This window comes from Grus americana, chromosome 2, assembly GCF_028858705.1.
Source record: "Grus americana isolate bGruAme1 chromosome 2, bGruAme1.mat, whole genome shotgun sequence".
NCBI classification, from domain to species: Eukaryota; Metazoa; Chordata; class Aves; order Gruiformes; family Gruidae; genus Grus; species Grus americana.
Genome location: NC_072853.1, coordinates 108,702,732 through 108,720,928, shown reverse-complemented (window position 1 = coordinate 108,720,928; position 18,197 = coordinate 108,702,732). Strand labels below are relative to the sequence as shown.

General features: G+C 39.6%; 1 protein-coding gene across 2 annotated transcripts in view; it reads left to right on the top strand.

Annotated features, from left to right (window-relative positions):
• CNTNAP2 (contactin associated protein 2) overlaps window positions 1–18,197 on the top strand; it is a 1,227,525-nt gene that overhangs the window by 830,719 nt on the left and 378,609 nt on the right. For both annotated transcript variants that reach the window (XM_054815498.1, XM_054815497.1), the window contains exon 12: window positions 13,339–13,458. In XM_054815498.1, the coding sequence (XP_054671473.1) occupies window positions 13,339–13,458 (120 nt within the window). The remainder of the gene's footprint in view (window positions 1–13,338; window positions 13,459–18,197) is intronic.

Genomic DNA, 18,197 nt, shown 5'->3' with positions numbered 1-18,197 from the left:
TGCATGTAAAGACTTCAAAATTAATTAGATTTTTCTTAAGCTTTTCCATTAAGACAATCTAGCATATTGCTTACTTCACTGTTAAAACACTTTAATTGCAAAAGAAAAAAAAAAAGCATTAAGGTGCTGATATTAAAATCCCATTGATAGCCATTAGAAAGAAAAAACGGGTTTTGAAGTCACTCTAATTCTAGCTTTCATGGGCATGTGAGAGAATGAAGTTAATGTAAAGATCAACTGTAAAGATGCACGGTAGTCAAAGTAATGAGAACTTCTTCAGATAGATGTGCAGGTGTCTTTATCTCTCCACCAGTAATTTTTTTAAATTTTTTTTTTAAATTCAAAATAAGGGAACTGTTTTTTAATTATGCTTGTCATTAAAAGGGCAGTATGTACCAACAGATACCTAGTGTAGAAAGATTTGATAAATTCTACATTAGTAATGAATTTTCCCATATATGGAAGGCAGTATGATCAACCTGATAGGACTGTGGATTGAGAATTAGCATACTTAGATTCAGTCCTTTGTGTTAGCGTTTCCCAGTGATGTAATTTCAGGGCAAGTTATTTCTCTTTCTTACTTGTGTGGGTTTTTCTTGGTTTGTTTTTTCTTCTTTTTTTTTTCCCCCCTCATTTATACAATGGGAATAATGATGCTCTTTGTAAGTGCTTTGAGACTTATGAAAAACATTACAAGCAGAAGAGCTATTTGAAAAAATGAGAAGAAAGCTTGCACACACACAAAAAATCTCTTTTCATGCCAAAAGTTTAATGAGAACAGTTAATCAATGTAAAATCAGACCCTCATTTATCATCTACCACGCTGGAAACATGCTAAATGTTGGTGAGCTAATGTTTTAATTCAAAAACTTATTTTGAAAAAGCAAACTATTCAAGAAAATTATGAAACTGTTCCTTGGTTTCCTGTAACCCCACAATTTTTCCTGGAAGTGAGGATGATCTTTCAAAAACTGCTAACCACCTCCAATTACTGCCTCATTAGTGTTGGGTTTTGTAATCTAGTTGTATGAATGTGTAAGATGCTCCTACTGCAGGTAGAAGTACCACGGGAAAAGCAGACTCCTGAAGACCTTTGTGCTTCTCCCTGTGCATACAGCTGGAGAAGAGGGGCATGATAAGGAACTTACCTGCCCTAGATAATCTGCTGGAGAAAGCAGAGGCTTTGTAATCAACTCTGTCTCGTATACCAGGTATGAGACTGGTGGCCCAAAGTGTCTGAGAATGGAATTCTATGCTTGTTTTAGCAGGAGCCACTCATCTTTTCTGGAATATAGCCTTGAAAATGCAAAATAATATAGAGCAATTCAGACTTAACCCTGAAGTGGAGGAGAAGCAGTGGAACCCTTCCCTTCTGCAGTGGGCTGCTTGGGGTAGAACCCTGCTGGGTCTTCTTAAGCAGACTTCCCCTGCAAGGTAAAGTTACCTCATTAGAGCTGACCCTTTAGGCTAGCTTAGTTTTTTTTGTCCAAGGGCAAAAGTGTGGTTTGTTGGGGATATGCTTATGTTTTGTGCCTGAAAGTAATGGACGAGACTATTGCATTGTACCTCTGCTGATGAGATTAACAGCTGATCATCTCTCAGGCCTGGCTGGCAACTCTTTCAGAGTGTAGTAATATTCTCTTGTCACAAGCTGAAGCCATGGGAAGTGCTGCACTTGTGGAAGAAAATGGAGAACAAGGATAAGGAAAGCTAAAATACAGAAATACATGCAAAGGGTAACAAAACATGGCAGTTCAGTTTTACTGCTTTGTTTGCTGTTTCATGTGGTTTGCATGGGGTCAATAGGCATTTTTTGATTAAGTGGAGTGAGAGTCTAAGATACTTCTTGTGCTTTGTATGCTGTAATTTGTCTTAATAACTAATATGACAATGCTTGTCTTTACAATAGTAGCTGTATGGCTCCAGCAGTAAATGAGCATAGAGAATGGTTATTACCAGTCTTCTTATGACACTTCTCTGTGGACAATATATATTCCAGATGGTATTTTTTAATATAGCTTGGTTCTTGTTTATGGATACTACCTTTCTCAAACATCATTATATTAATTTTTCTAGTATACTCAAGCTTCTTTACAGTGGAAGTTTTGGCAGCTCTACATGCCTTCCTTAGGAATCAATTGTCCACATTGACCCTTTTCACTCAGGGGCAAGAGCTGTGATGGTTTTTTGTAGTTTTAGTAATGTGGGGGGTTTATTTATTTATTTATTTTATTACTCTCCTTCCCAATATGCTGTAATTTAAATGGAAGACAAAGCAGGGCAAATTGTAGGACTAAAATCTGTTAGCAGAAGTAGGTGTTTGGTATCAGTCATACGTCATAACTGTTGCTTTAAAATTTCACCCTGGGTTAGATGGCTAGTAGTTATACCTTGGCTAGACAAGTCTTTTAGCAGAAGTAATGACAGATTACTGGAACTCCTTAAATATTTTACCGAAACCTGGGGAATCCTCTAGGTATGTTTACTTTTAGCTAACTTTACAAAAACATGTAAGATGCTACTGTTTCATAAATACAGTTTGTGCTGATATTAGAAGTACTTAAATGTGTTAATGTAGTTTGTAGTTCTTCATTGTCTCCATAGAAGTCTTAGCTGTACTACTTACATGTACTTAGGTACTTAGCTGTACATCTAGCACTATTGATTTTATTTTACTGGCACCATGCAGTCTTTCTGTGAATCTCATCTTGCAAATTTTTAAGCCCATGTATCCCTATGTAGCTTTTACATTAACTCATTTATCACATCGATATTCCCTAATCACTTGTTTAGAAAACTTTAGATTAAATTTTCTTGTGACTATGTTTGCTCTATTTTACATGATATGTTTTCAATATGCTTTTAGGTTCAGAAGGAACTAGTAGATGCTCTAAAATGTAGAGGAAAACATTTGTCACTTTATTTTATTTAGAGGTGCCATTTGTCACTTTATTTTATATCTGCCACTGCTACTTCAGAACACTACAAATATCACTGCATTTCTCAGATTGATGCTCAGGCTAACTGGGCTACGAAGACTTGTTAAGCCTTTCTGAAATTCTTAGCTATGCCTCTCCTTTTCAAACCCACTTCTGTTTTCCCTATTTTCATATTTTCCCTATTTTCTCAATTTGTTTGTGGTTGTCTGTCAACCTCAACAGTTTGTTTCCTCCTTTTATCATTCTTTATCTAATCATCTACTCTGATTTTTTTTTTTTCCTCTTCACTCGGTCTTTGTATTTGTTTTCCTCTAGCAGTTTGGATGATCATCATTAAACTCATTCTGCAGATTAGAAAGCTCAGCAGACAGAAGCTGGGAGCTTTAGCCAGGTCTTGATCACTTGAACTACTTGTCAAGCAGTATGTTACTGATCACAAAGAAGGTAGATGTGTTTAATATCAGTGTAGCTGAGTACAACCCACAGATTCAGGGCTCTGCACAAAGTTAATTGCAACCATAAATAAAAGGGGAAATGGCTAGAGGAGCAAAGTTCTGTATTCTGACCTAGTATGCTGTTTGAAATGCATATGCTGTGCAATACTTTCTGTTAGAAGAAAACATATCATGCCAGATTGATCAATCCAAAAGAGACAGTGTTGCTGCAGCTTGATCACCCCAGATCCTACCAGTATTAAGGCGAAAGATGTATATTACATATATACATGGCTGTCCACACAGTTCACAGACGCTCAGTGCACTGACACAAACATGGACAGCACCAATGGCCTCACCCTGCCGCCCACTCTTGTTGAGCAGAATGGAGGTCCATTAGAAGGAGTATATGTACATATGTATAGAGTGGATCCCTCCAGCAGCAGGCTTAGGCCCTCACTCTGCCCAGTAGCTGGCCTTCGATCCCAGTCTCCCCAGTTTCTGTCACCTGCACATACAGCCCTGAGGCAGCAGTTCCACTCCAGTTACTGGTACAGACTGTTGCATGCACTCATCCCCAGAGTTGGCCAGGACTTTCCAGATCCCCACAGCTGCCCTCCCCTTTCCCCCCCCTCCCCAGTATTCTCACCCCTAGTGACAGCCAGGTTCTCTCACATCCAGAGCTGACCCTTAGAGACTCTCTCCTGCCCACTTGCTCCTAGGCCACTTCACCTGCTTGCTGGCTCATCCAGCTCAATCTTTGCTAGCCATCACACACTCACACCTGCACTTGCTCCAGGGGCTGGCATCACAGACACAGGGGCCCTCCAACCTGTGGTCTGACCCTACAGGCTGGCACTCGTATCCCCATACACAGGATGGAGAGTCCCTTGCCCAGGAAGGAGTTAGAATTTAATAAGAAGACAGGACAGACTGCGCTGATCAGGTGCAGGGCACAACCAGGCAAGCGCAGTCACCAGACCACTATTTACACTTATCCCTCTTTTTTTTCCTGTGCTTTTTCCTCCTCCAGATCACCTACCCCTCTCCCTTTTCCTGACTTTGGTTCTGTCCCTCAGTATCCTATAAGTCCTGTGCGATCCTGAACTATGTTTCCCATGCATCCCATAATGTGTTCCACCCCTAGGCAGCAACCCCCTTAATCTGAAAGGTGTTGGGGAGAGCTGTTCCCAGTAACTCATGGTGATGGGCTCCATGCCCAGACGCTGGGGCTGAGGCTGTGCTGGGACAGCCCAAGACAGGTTGGTTGTTGCTTGGAAGTCCTTGATTTGGGTCCCTCTCTGGACTTGTGCAGATGGGCCTTTGATGGGCTGATGGCTCCTATAATGGACCTGGAAGCAGCCTGGCAGGATATTATTTGGGCTTCTCCCCTGCCATTACATCTCTGAACTCCTCTGTGGTGGGCTTTTTTTCACAGAACCTGACGCTTTTCCCCATATTCTCATCCCCTCAGTAAATAGTCTAAATGATATTCTACAGTGCTGCTATTGAAACAGATACCAATGAAAGTGTGCGTGCCAACCAGGGCAACCTCCAAGGTACCCATCTAACATGTTACTAATTTCACAGCTCATCCAGTATGTGAAAAAGATTTGAAAATCATTTCCAGTAAGTTGCCAGAACACAGTCATTCCCAACTGAAAGTATTGGAGAGAAAACATGAAAAAAAGGGACATGGAACAGATGTTTCTGCTCATATTTTTATGGCAGTTAAAAAAGTAGAATTCTGTTGGCATTGTAAGTTGCTTAGTGATTAACGGAAATGACAAAGATGATGCATTGTTTCTAAATTGGTATCATATTGATAGAGGACATTATGATTGGGGTAATGTAAATGCTGATACGAGCATTTGTTTTCGTAATGTTTTAGTTCTTTTCTGTTCATGGAAATAAGTGCTCAGCTCCTCTGGAAAATCCACTATTTGGTTAGGTGTCTATAAGTCTGTGTGTATAGCAGTTGTTTTGTAGGTAAGCTACTGTTTGTTGGTATAGTTTTTCTCAAACATAAGCTTTTAATGTAAGATTTTAAGAAATCTTATTTTATTTGACCAGTATTTTTTTTTTTAGATAACTTGAGGAAGTTTTCCTCAAGTAAACCTTGTATTTATATAACCCTTGTACTTCCTCAAGTACAGCTAAGCAAGGTACCATGTTGTCCTTCGCAGGATTGGTGGTTATGATAGGTTCAGATACAAAAATGTTTGAGGAACTGGTGTGGGGAGGAGGGGGGAAAGGGGAAGGAAATGGTGACAATTGCAACAACTGTTGAGGCCTGTAAAAATAATACGCAATTACAGTCCTATAAATGAGCATGGGAGTAATGCATTTTGGGATTAGTAATATTCACGAATGAACAAAAACTGATGCTATAATCTCTTTTACAGTTGTGTAATGAGAATATCTCTTTGTGCAGCTGAGCATTATTTAACATTGATGAGGAAGTGCGGGTCTTAAGACAGATCAAATGCTGTGATATCCAAGGCAGGAAAGAACCAGCATGAAATTGATGGGGAAAAGTCCTTGGGTTTAACCTGTGATTTTGCTATTTTTAGCACTTACAGACATCCTGTATTAAAATAAGATTCCAGATATTTCTGTAACTTCGACCTAAATTTACTGGAGTTGTCTCCTCTACTTTGGCTCTTGTGTAATTTGATGAGGTTTTCATTTGCGTATCTCAGCGCACTTCAGAGTGGAAGCAAGCATTTGTATTACACAGCTGGGAAAGTGTAAATCCAGGCTTGTACCTTGTCTCCTCTTTTCCTTTGCCCTGGCAATACAAAGTAAGTGGGAATAGAAATTGTACTTTTTCTTTAGGGGTGTGGATTTTTTAAACTTAGTTTTTATACCAACCTTGAAGTCTTTCGCATGGGAGAGAGGGATAGGAGGAAGAAGGGGGCGGGGGCAAGATGATATTGGCCCTGTTCCTGTTCTCTCGCAGCTGGAGAAGACTCAAACAAGCTCCAGGCAGCTCTGAAGCTTTCTGTGCTGGGACCAATGTAAGACCAGCACAAGCACGGTGAATATCTAAGAGTTTCTTTGACAATCTTTCCCCTCAGATGCATTGCCCAGTAATGCACTACAGCTACACAAATCTGCCAAACCATCCAGATTTAAAATGGAAGTGTGCCTTATGCGAAGATGTTTAGCATGACTTACAGTTCTCCCTTTCAAATGTTTTTAGCCTGAACAGTGTTTATTTCAGCTACAAAGAACGAAGCTAGCATGCAGGTTTGGTTTTTGGTTTGGGTTTTTTTTTTTAAAGTGTTTGTGTATTCTTGAATGACTTAATTCTCAAAAGCACCTTGTTAAAAATTGGTGTCTAATTATACTTCTTTCTTGTGATGTGTGTAGGCTGACACTGTTACAAGGATGCTAATTGCCTAATCTATGGCTTCTAATTTAAAATCACTGCTAAATTTGTTTAAAAATCCATCTTTGATCAGCCTTTTGGATTTAAATTAATTTCTCTCTGCCCTACCTCCCTGAGCCCAAAGCAAAGAAAAAATGAAGTTGAGAGAGAAATAGAAGCACCTTTGTTTTTGCCATAAATGGGGTGTTTCTCTTCTGTATTCATAGCAAATTCCTAGGTTGCACTGCTGTGTGGTAACTCAAATTACAGCTTTCGCCCCCATGGCAGTAATTTTTTTTTATTATCCCAGTGGCAAATAAACTCACACTCTGTTTCTTATTCTGAATGGCAACCCCTCTACTTTCTTCCCTTTGTTACCACAATGGTAATTGTTGTGTTTATCACTGACATAAATGAGCCCAGAGTCAACTTGACACAAATTTGGCAAATTTCCACATATCTTATTATTTTTATTTTTCTCTGCTTTTTAATTTCCTTTCTGTTTATACAGGGCATATTTGAATATTGCACTAATAATGAGAATCCTTTATAAGTTCGTTAGCTCACAGTAGGAGGCAGAAGGACAGTGTGAGGCAGATATAGCAGCTGGGAAGGTGGCAATCCATAACTTCAGAGCTTTAAGAAGGCTGAAGCTTAGATCAATGGCAGCAGGAAGAAGGCTTGTGCTCAGTCACAAAGGAGCTTTGCTGATGGAAAGTTTTATTGGCATGACAGCCAATGCAGCAGTGGACAGAAATATACACTAGTCCAGCTATAAAGAACTAGAATTCCTTCTGTTGGTTTACCTTTCCTATTAATTTTTTAAAAAATAGCATGTATGTGTGTGCTTATATAATATTTTTTTATTTATCTAGAATATATATTTATGTGTATAATATTATATATATTTTGTATATATACAAAATCTGTTTAACATCTTTGTCGGCGACATGGACAGTGGGATTGAGTGCACCCTCAGCAAGTTTGCTGACGACACCAAGCTGTGTGGTGCAGTCAACACACCAGAGGGAAGGGATGCCATCCAGAGGGACCTTGACAGGCTTGAAAGGTGGGCTGGTGTGAACCTCCTCTGGCCAAGATGAACAAACTTGGCCTTTTCAATGCAGATAAGAAATACATATCTGTGAATAGCCGAAAGATGGCTGCAGGGATGAGTACAATAAGCTATTCTCCAAATTCATGGTGGGTAGAAAAAGAAGTGATGAGTTTAAACTGCAGCAGAGCAGCTCCACAGTGTAGAGAGAGTGGGAGAAATGCTGATGCTGAAGGGCTGGTGGAGCTCTAGGCTGCCTTGGCCTGTTGAGGAATTTACATCATGGGAGATTTTGAACATGAGTATGTCAGGAATAATATATGGATGTAATTGAGCTTTTTTGGGAAGTGGATTAGATTATCTTTGAGGTTCATCCCAGCCATGTGATTCTGCTGTTACACAAATTATGATCAGGAAGAAGATTCTGCTTTTTTCCCCAGCACTTATTGTTCCAAATATAATTTGAACAATTGAACAACCTTTTCCCAGAATGTCTTGTAGAATGATGTAGTACTTATTTAATGTGATGTTAAGAGTAACAGAACTAAACCCGTAAGCTTAAGTTAACTTGTATTCAAACTGCAGTAAGTAAAATAATTGTGTGGTGTGTATTAGACTCTTATTAATCTCACATGCCACAGTGAAAGGATGAAGTTTTGAGCTTTTAGAATTCATGTGTTTGTCCTGGCCAACTGTGAGAGTAAACCAAGGGCCCCTACAATGATCGTATCCCAGAAAAAAAAATCAAATGTCAGTTTCGCTGTGAAGATGTGTGAAGATGCCAGGGGTTGTGCTTGCTTGTGCTTTTGGGACTGCAGTAGCTCAATTCAGCTTCTGGCTGTGGAGGTAACCTAGTCATGGCTGAGAAGTAGTGCTTGATCTTGGTTTTACTTCAACTGGGAAAATTATTGGCTAAAGCATGCGCCACGTCATATAGAGCCAGGTTTTGGTGGACTTGTTCATGGTACCTTCCAATATTCTCAAATTCTGTTATTTACAGTGAAATTTTCCAATTGCTTAATTGCTTTTATATATGAAAATTGCATTTTTGCTGAGTGGCTGTTCATGTATAGCAACATTTCTTTACAAATAGGAGAAAATAATATTCTTGTAGATGCAACATGAGCATGCAAATTGTTATTACTCATGGGGCTTTAGAGGTTTTTGTGTACTCAAATTTTCAGTTATACATAAAGCCAGAAAATGCAAGTTTTCTGACTTTCGTTGTCGTTAATAATTAGACAATACTGCATTGGCAAATGCATGTCATATTTGGACGCTTCCTTATTTGTTTTTTTCTGGAATGCAAGTCATTTGGTTGTAATTGAATGTAGTGTAACTGAATCTAGAATTGTTGTATTTCTTCAGAAAGAAATTTCTGGAATTTCTTTAGCACCACAGTAGATCCATTTAAAAAAAAAAAAAAAAACAAAACCCCAAACCCAAAAAAACAAAACAAAAAAACCAGAACAAAATTCTTTCCCACAGAAACTTTAAATTTCCAGGTGAATCTTTTTATGTATACATCACATTTAAGATGTGCATAAAGCTGCAGATCATCAGAAAAATCATTTTTCTTCCCCGACATGAACTTCAGTGCAGTTAGTGACACATTCAGGCAGTTTCCAAGTGTACATGGACTGAGCACAGAAACTCAGCATTGCAGCTAGCTGAGTGTTCTGGCATCTTCCTGCTGCTCTAGTGTGTCAAGGTGAGCACACTGAGCAGCTATGGCTGGCTGCTTCCTGGGTTGTGAGGTCTAGGAGCCTTGAAGGTCTTACAGCTTTATCTTATTAGAGCCTTATCTTTTATTTAAAGCACTACTTCCTGTGCTTTTTCTCATCAAGGTAACCTAATTCTGCAGGGGCATCTCAGCTGCAAGTGCCTGAAATTTAGCTGTGTGGCTTGTGGTGAGGAACTTTTGGCTGAAGATCCACCATCTGGTCATGCAGAAATTGCTGTCTCTAGAAGTCCATGGGAAATTTAGTTTGAAGAATTATTGTTGGTGTTGCAAGACAGTTTTGTCTAGTTAGGATTTTGTTTTTGTTCCCCAGTACCACCTTTTTTTGTTTAGGGGAGGGTGTTATTTTAGCAAATATTTTGAAGATATTTTTAAATCAAGAAGGATTTTTTGAAAAGGGTCTTTGGTTGTATGCAGAAACCAAAACAGGTGTTTTGTTGTCTTTTTCACATTAAGATAATTACATAGTAGGCAAAAATAGAAAGAAAAAACCCTAAAACAGAAGTCTCGGTTACCTTAGAATCTTCTCAGTGCAGGATCAGATTGTGCTTAGTGTTTTTAATGTTTTGGAGCTCTTTTTAAGTGAGTGTGCCTACACTTAGAAAGATAAGTTGAAGTGTGTTGGAAGAGCTTGAAACATTTTAGATGTGCAGTTCTGTATCAGAATAGTGATGGTTTCTTCTTCAGCTTTAGTTTCCTTCTTATGTCACTATTTGACTGATCAGGTTTTTTGGATGCTGTTGGCAGGTGGTGCTCCTTGGTTTTTGATTTGTAATTTATTTTAGTGTTTGACTCTCATAGCTGAAAGTGTTGGGAGCTACAGCAGGAGTGGGGAAGTGATCATCCCCTTGTACTTGGCACCGGTGAGGCCGCACCTTGAGTACTGTGTTCAGTTTTGGGCCGCTAACTACAAGAAAGACATTGAGGTGCTGGAGCATGTCCAGAGAAGGGCAATGAAGCTGATGAAGGATCTAGAGCACAAGTCTTATGAGGAGTGGCTGAGGGAACTGAGGTGATTGTTTAGCCTGAGAAAAGGAGGTTGAGGGGAGACCTTATCAGTCTCTACAACTACCTGAAAGGAGGTTGTAGCCAGGTGGGTGTTGGTCTCTTCTCCCAAGTAACAAGCAATAGGATGAGAGGAAATGGCCTCAAGTTTCACCAGGGGAAGTTTAGATTGGATATTAGGAAAACTTTTGTGTTGTCTTCCTTTCTACATCGTCTTCTACTTTTTTGACATCTCGATATCATGTCTCGCTCTCCTCCCCTTCACAGTTGCCTTCTCTGCCTGGTGCTTGCCACTTTTGTTCTGCTGTTTGTGTTAGTGGCTACCCTTTGCTACCTGAAGTCATCTCTTTCTGTCATCAAGTGTCTTCATACACTAGAATATGATTGTTTGCTGTTTCCTATTGCATCTTAATTACCAATCATTTTGTCAGTGTACCAACTTCACTTATCCCTTCATTTTGTTCCTATACTCCTGTTATATGATTTGAACATTACTGCTCCTTGCACTAGAACCTACCCTTTCATTTTTTTTGTTCCCATTTTTAAGGTCTTTAAGTAAGCATCTACATGTGGATAAAACCTGCAAAGAAACTATCACACACTCACAAATACACTTTTCAGAAGTTGAATTTATTTAGAATATCACATTCTTTTATCTTTATTGGAAGACAATCTTCATTTCTATTGTTTGATGTTCAACATCATAATGTTGAAGCTTAACAAATGCTGACTTATTCAAAAGCAGCCTGTTCTGTTCTGTAATACTAAGTAGTAACTACGTACCACTTTTTACTTCTCCCATTCCAGAAGAACAGAAGGAAGGATGTTGTATCTAAACCCTTTAATTTTCTATAAAAATGTTCAGTAGTGATGAGTGTCTGATTAAACAGTATAACTTGTTTTTGTCTTCAGTATAACACTCTTTTTTTTTTTTTTTTTTCCTGAATCGTAGTAGTATCTCTGTACAAAGATTGGCCTGTCTTCTTGAAAGGACCAAACATAGACAAAAATGTCATATGGCCCTACATAAAGATCTGGATAGCACAAAGACAAAACTCCCTTCATTTTCTGAAAAGGCTTGGAAAATTCTGGGAGATCATAAACAGTATTTGTCATCTTCTTGGCCTGACCTGGAACGCATCTATTAAAATTTGCGACTTGGTATAATAACAATTATATATTAACAGAGTTGATATTTTGTGATTACATTTAGGTAGCATGTGGTGAGTTAGAGAACTATTTCTGAAGAAAATTGGTTATGAATTCCCTATGAAATCTGCATGAAGTGTCTGAAAACAGACACATAGTCCCCTTGATAATGAAAGAATCTGTTGACCTTAGTTTGGGGAGAAAGGGGGAATGGCTTGGAATATTGCACAATTTAATTAAAATATCTACTTCTTGTATAAAATTGACTTTGGACCCTGTAATTAACACGTACAACTTTCCAGCAAATTGTTTCTCTTGTAGCATTGACAAGGAGATTCTCTTATACAGAGGTAACAGTCTTTACCTTCATGCCACATCAAAATTGGAGACTTTTTTAGCTCCACTTTCGTTCCTGCATCTTGATAGTTGGTTAGAGGCCTTTAAGTGTGTGTGTGTGTGATCAGTTACTCATCATCAGAGCCCAGCGGAACAGCTCGTCCTTATGGACATTTGAAATAAAGCCAGTCTTAGCAAGGAGATCATTGCAAGAATTGCCAACAAATTAGATGAATTTTTAGAGTGGATATGAAGTCTGGTTAAACAAACATTTCATTTCTTGTAGCAACTGATTGATTGATTCCAAACAAAAAAGCTGTACCATCTGGTCCTTGGAAAACAAAGAAACATTACACATTCCTTTTCTAAAAAAATTATTAGAAAAATATTTATATAATTTACAAATTATATATAAAAATTACCAGTTTTATTTTTTATATGCATGAAATGTTTTAATCATGTATAATACACATAACTTGGTAATAGTCATATGTTTCGAAGAAAATATAGGAAGTACTAGAAAAGCTGCTGTCTACAATGCTTATTGTTATGTCTGAGCTATTCATCATAACACAATTTGACAAGCAGTTTTACGAGTTGAAATAGAAAGCAGTATAGAGAGGTCAAGGAAAAACAGAAAAAAACCAGCCTGCTAAATCAGTTAAACTTCTTCCACTAAATATTGTGAAATTTTAGACCTTGCTGGAACAGACTATGAGTTATGTAGATATATATATAATAGAGTAACTGCAGAGCTCTGTAGAGACAGGTATTACATGTAGTGAGAAATTTCACAATTTTCAAACTTCTTGTTATTCTGAGTTGTAATAAAACCTGAAAAATTATAAAATTTACAGAGAGAAAACTCATAAGCTTTTTTGGTGTATCTCTTGACAGAAAACTGAAGGGAAAAGTGTGTTGGATCAATAGAAGTGTCTCCATTTATGATGTAAAACTTAAACCAATGTATAAACAGAGTTCTGAACCAAAGTATTTTCAAAAACAATTTAAAGATACTCTTGAAAATGTTTGGTTGTTCCTCCCTCCCCCTGCAAGTTGTTGGAATTCTCTTCCTATTCTGGCTTTCTCTCACATGCCAAAAAATGAAATTGTGTGCCTCAAGCTTTTAATCCCTGCTGTATCTTTGGGAAAGATGCTTTTTTTTTTTTTTTCTGAGAATGTCAGTGGTGTTACTTTAATGTCAAAGGTATAGTTCCTGATATATAAATAAAGTCAATTTATTGTCATTATGGATTTTTTGCTCCAGGATTTGAAGATCCTTATTGCTGTGTTTTATTTCATTCCAGCTATTTATGAACTCTCTTGTGAAGCATACAAACACTTGGGCAAAACTTCAAATTACTACTGGATAGATCCAGATGGCAGTGGGGCACTGGGACCTTTGAAAGTTTACTGCAACATGACAGGTAACTGCATTGTATTATAATTCTTTTTTTTTTTTTAAATGTAGTCTGGAGAAAGAGTCTGTTCATAAGTCATATTTCTTGGCAAAAGAAAAATAATTGCTAAGAGCTTTTCATGACATGGGTCATCAAATCTGTAGTCACTGTTCAGTATAGTCTGAACGAGGCAGTAGCTAATCCATTTCATAAGCTTTTTGAATCATAGCTATTAATTAGCCTTAAAAGGCCTTTCTATCCTCAGTGGTGCATCATTTTAAAAGAAATGTAGACATATATGGCTATTTACCAAAATTATTGTATATCAGTGTATTTATAGTTCAGTAATGCCTGAGGTTCATGGGCTACTGCAGAAGGCAGCTTTGTAAAATATAAGACTCTTATTTCTGTCCAGGTATTGCTGACTTTCACACACTTACCACCATGGTCAGGGAATAGAAATTATTTGCAAGAGAAACAAAGCATTTGAGTCTTCTTGTTTGCCTGTTTTGTCTTTTTAACTGGTGTTAGAAGGATGTATCATGTTTAACTCTGAGACCATATATATAACTGCATTAACTTATTTTGGCTTTGTTGTGGGTTGTTTTTTTCCTAGTTTTGCATAGGTAATTTCCCATCTGAGCATTCTCACAGAAGATATCCTGTCTTAGTCATCTGCATTGCCATGCTGAGGCAGAAAAATATGATAATGAAAAAGGAAAAGGGGGCAATTTTCTGCGCCAGGAGTATATTATTTCTTTAGTCTGTTAATGCATGACAATTGTCTGAGCACTTTTTCTGCTATGAAACATATTTAGCCATCTTGGATGGGAGAGATTGGGGGAAGCAATGAGAGGAGGCTGACTTAAAAGGGGATGCATGGCACATGCAGCAGACCCCAGCTCAAGTGCTCATACGTAGACAGCCTGTTGGAGAACAGGAGAATACCATTGTTTCATATTTCCATTAATGTCTGCATTTGCATAATAAATGCATACCTAAAAAGGAGCCTGATCTAAGCTCCTGGAGTGCCATCAGTCCTTAGACTGGAGAGACAGGCCAGCCAATCTGTTCTGAGATGCAGGTGTAAAGGCAGTCTTTCAGACAAGTGGATCCTGACCCATTTAGGGCTTTTTAAATCATAACTAGTACCTTGAACTGTATCAGTAACTAATCAGGCAGGCACTGCAAGGAACAATGCCAAGAATTGCTGATATATTATAGCAAATTCTGCCATTCAGAAGAAGAACCTCTGTGTTCAGCGCTAGCTATAGCTTTTGGGTACTCTTCAAGGGTAACTTTATAAATTAAAAATATACTACTGTAGTGGTGTCAGGCACTAAAGAGTACACCTATCCAATACTACAGTATTGCTCATTCATGATAAATATAAATGTACAGCAGAAGGTCCTAGTAGCTTGTGCCACACTGGGGAAAAACCAAATAAGTAAATTAATCATAGAATCATAGAATATCCTGAGTTGGAAGGGACCCATAAGGATCATCAAGTCCAACTCCTGGCTCCACACAGGACCAGCTGAATCAGAGCATATGCCTGAGAGCGTTGTCCAGACACTTCTTGAAATCAGTCAAGCTCGGTGCTGTGACCGCTTCCCTAGGGAGCCTGTTCCAGCGCCCGACCACTCTCTCAATGAAGAACCTTTTCCTGATATCCAACCTAAACCTCCCCTGTCACAGCTTCATGCCATTCCCTCGGGTTCTATCACTGGTCATCAGAGGGAGGACATCAGCGCTTGCCCCTTCGCTCCACATCGTAAGGAAGCTGTAGGCCATTACGAGGTCTCACCTCAGTCTCCTCTTCTCTAGGCTGAACAAACCAAGGGACTTCAGCCTCTTCTCATACGTCTTCCCCTCTAGACCCTTCACCATCTTTGTTGCTCTCCTTTGGACGCTCCAATAGTTTTATGACCAAAACTGCACACAGTACTTGAGGTGAGGCCGCACCAGTGCAGTGTAGAGTGGGACAATAACTTCCCTAGACCAGCTAGCAATGCTGTGCTTGATGCACCCCAGGATATGGTTGGCCTTCCTGGAAGCATGGGCACACTGTTGACTCATGTTCAACTTGCTGTCGACCAAGACCTCCAAGTCCCTTTCAGCATGGCTGGTCTCCAGTGTCTCATCGCCCAGTCTGTATGTATAGCCAGGGTTGCCCCTTCCCAGGTGCAGAATCCAGCACTTGCCCTTGTTAAATCTCATGCGGTTGGTGATTGCCCAGTTCTCCAATCTGTCCAGATCTCTCTGCAAGGCCTCTCCGCCCTTGATGGAATCAACATCTCCTCCCAATTTGGTGTCATCCACAAACTTGCTCACGACACTTTCTAGTCCTACATCCAAGTCGTTTATGAAAACATTAAAAAGAACTGGCCCTGAAATGGAGCCCTGGGGAATCCCACTAGTGACTGGCCACCAGCCTGACGTAACCCCATTTACCATAACTCTTTGGGCCTGACCTATCAGCCAGTTGCTCACCCATCGCACTATGTTCTTGTCAAACTGTATGCTGGACATTTTGTCCAGAAGGATACTGTGAGAGACAGTATTGAAAGCTTTACTGAAATCTAAAAAAATGACATCAACTGGCTTCCCTTGGTCAACTAGATGGGTGACCTTGTCATAAAAGGAAACTAAGTTTGTTAAACAGGCCTTTCCTCTCATGAACATGTGTTGGCTGTGACCAATGACTGTGTTGTCCTTCAGGTGTTTTTTGATAAGTCCCAGCATAATTTTCTCCATAATTTTACCAGGCACTGAAGTGAGACCTGTAATTACTGGGGTCTTCTTTCTTGCCCTTCTTGAAGATTGGAACAATGTTTTCCAGCTTCCAGTCACCCGGGACCTCTCCAGATTCCCAAGACGGTTGAAAAATAATTGAGAGAGGTCTCACAATGACATCAGCCAGCTCTCTGAGCACCCTGGGATGAATCCCATCGGGCCTCATGAACTTGTATGCATCCAGGTAGAGCAGCAAGTCCCGCACAAGTTCGGGGTCAGCTGGTAGTTTATCATTACCGCAGTCATGGTCCTCCAACTCAGGGCATCTGGTGTCCCAGAGCCCGTCGTCAGTGTTGAAGACAAAGGCAAAGAAGGCATGAAATGTCTCTGTTTTGTCTACGTCCCTGTTTGTAAGGTGACCATTCTCATCAAGTAATGAGCCAATATTCTCTCTGCTCTTCCTTTTGTTATTAATGTATTTAAAAAAGCCCTTTTTATTGTCCCCCATAGTACTGGCCAGCTTCAACTCTAACTGAGCTTTGGCTGCACAAATTTTCTCCCTACAAAGGCGAGCAGCATCCCTGTAGTCCTCCCACATTGCCTGACCCTCCTTCCAGCAGCCGTACGCTTTCTTTTTCTGCTAAGCTCTAGAAGAAGATCGCTGTTCAGCCAGGCTGGCCTTCTGCCCCACCTGCTTGACTTGTGGCATTTTGGAATCACCTGTTCCTGAGCTCTTAGGAGGTGGCCCTTAAAAAGTGACCAGCACTGATGGACCCCAATGCCTTCAAGAGCGGTTTCCCAGGGGACCTGACTGACTAGTTCCCTGAGCAGCCTGAAGTCTGCTCACCCCATATCCAGGGTTGAAGTTTTGGTGGCACTTTTCCTCCTATTGCCAAAGATTTTGAGTTCTACCACTTTGTGGTCACTATGGCCAAGACAGCCACCAATCACCACTTCACCCACGAGATGTTCTCTGTTCTTGAGTAACAGAACTAGGAGGGCACCTTTCCTCCTTGGCTTCTTTAATACCTATACCAGGAAGTTATCATCGAGGTGTTTCAGGAAACTCCTGGACCTGCTGGTATCAGCTGTGTGGTGTTCCCAGTTGCTGTCTGGCAAGTTGAAGTCCCCCCAGTTAAAAGTAACCATTTCATTTTACTGAAGTTTCTCATCTACAAAACAATTTCCAGAGTACTTAAGTGTAACCTTTTCTTAACCAGGCGATCATGAGTACTAGGATAGATGATTTAGTGTTCATTCCCTTCATTTGGATATGACGCATGCAGTGGAAAAATGCAGTTTTCTGTTTTAACTGAATTGCTCTCATCAGCAACTCTTTGCTACAAGAAAAAGACATTTTGCACTAATATCCATGTAACTATTTAAATTTTAAAAATAAGAACCTAATGGAACTATTTCTTCATTAAAATGCAAATGACTGCAAGAAATATGTGAAAATTGATGCAAAGTAATTTTAATGTCCGCTTCTAAAACTGGAAGGCCACTCCGACAATCATTCTCAGATAGCTTAGTAAAGCACATCACCTATATACGTGCAGTGTACTACCTATACATTGTAGCTATTACAGCTTTCATTTTCTTTTAATTAGTGATCATCTTTAACCTCCACAGTTTTCAGTGTTTAAAAGCTACATTTGTAGGAGAAAATTCCTTAATCTTTTTCTGAATTGATATAGAGTATTATCAGTACTAGAGAAGGGACAGAATGAGGTTACTTGAGGGTGTATTGGGTTTGCATGGCAAAGTTTTGGTAGTGGAGGGGCTACAGGGGTGGCTTCTGTGAGAAGCTGCTAGAAACTTCCCCCATGTCCGACAGAGCCAATGTCAGCTGGCTCCAAGACGGACCCGCTGCTGGCCAAGGCCAAGCCCATCAGCGACGATGGTAGCACCTCTGGGATAACGTAGTTAAGGAGGAGGAAAGAAAAACCTGCTGCAGAACAGCAGCCAGGAGAGAGGAGTGAGAATATGTGAGAGAAACAACTCTGCAGACACCAAGGTCAGTGAAAAAG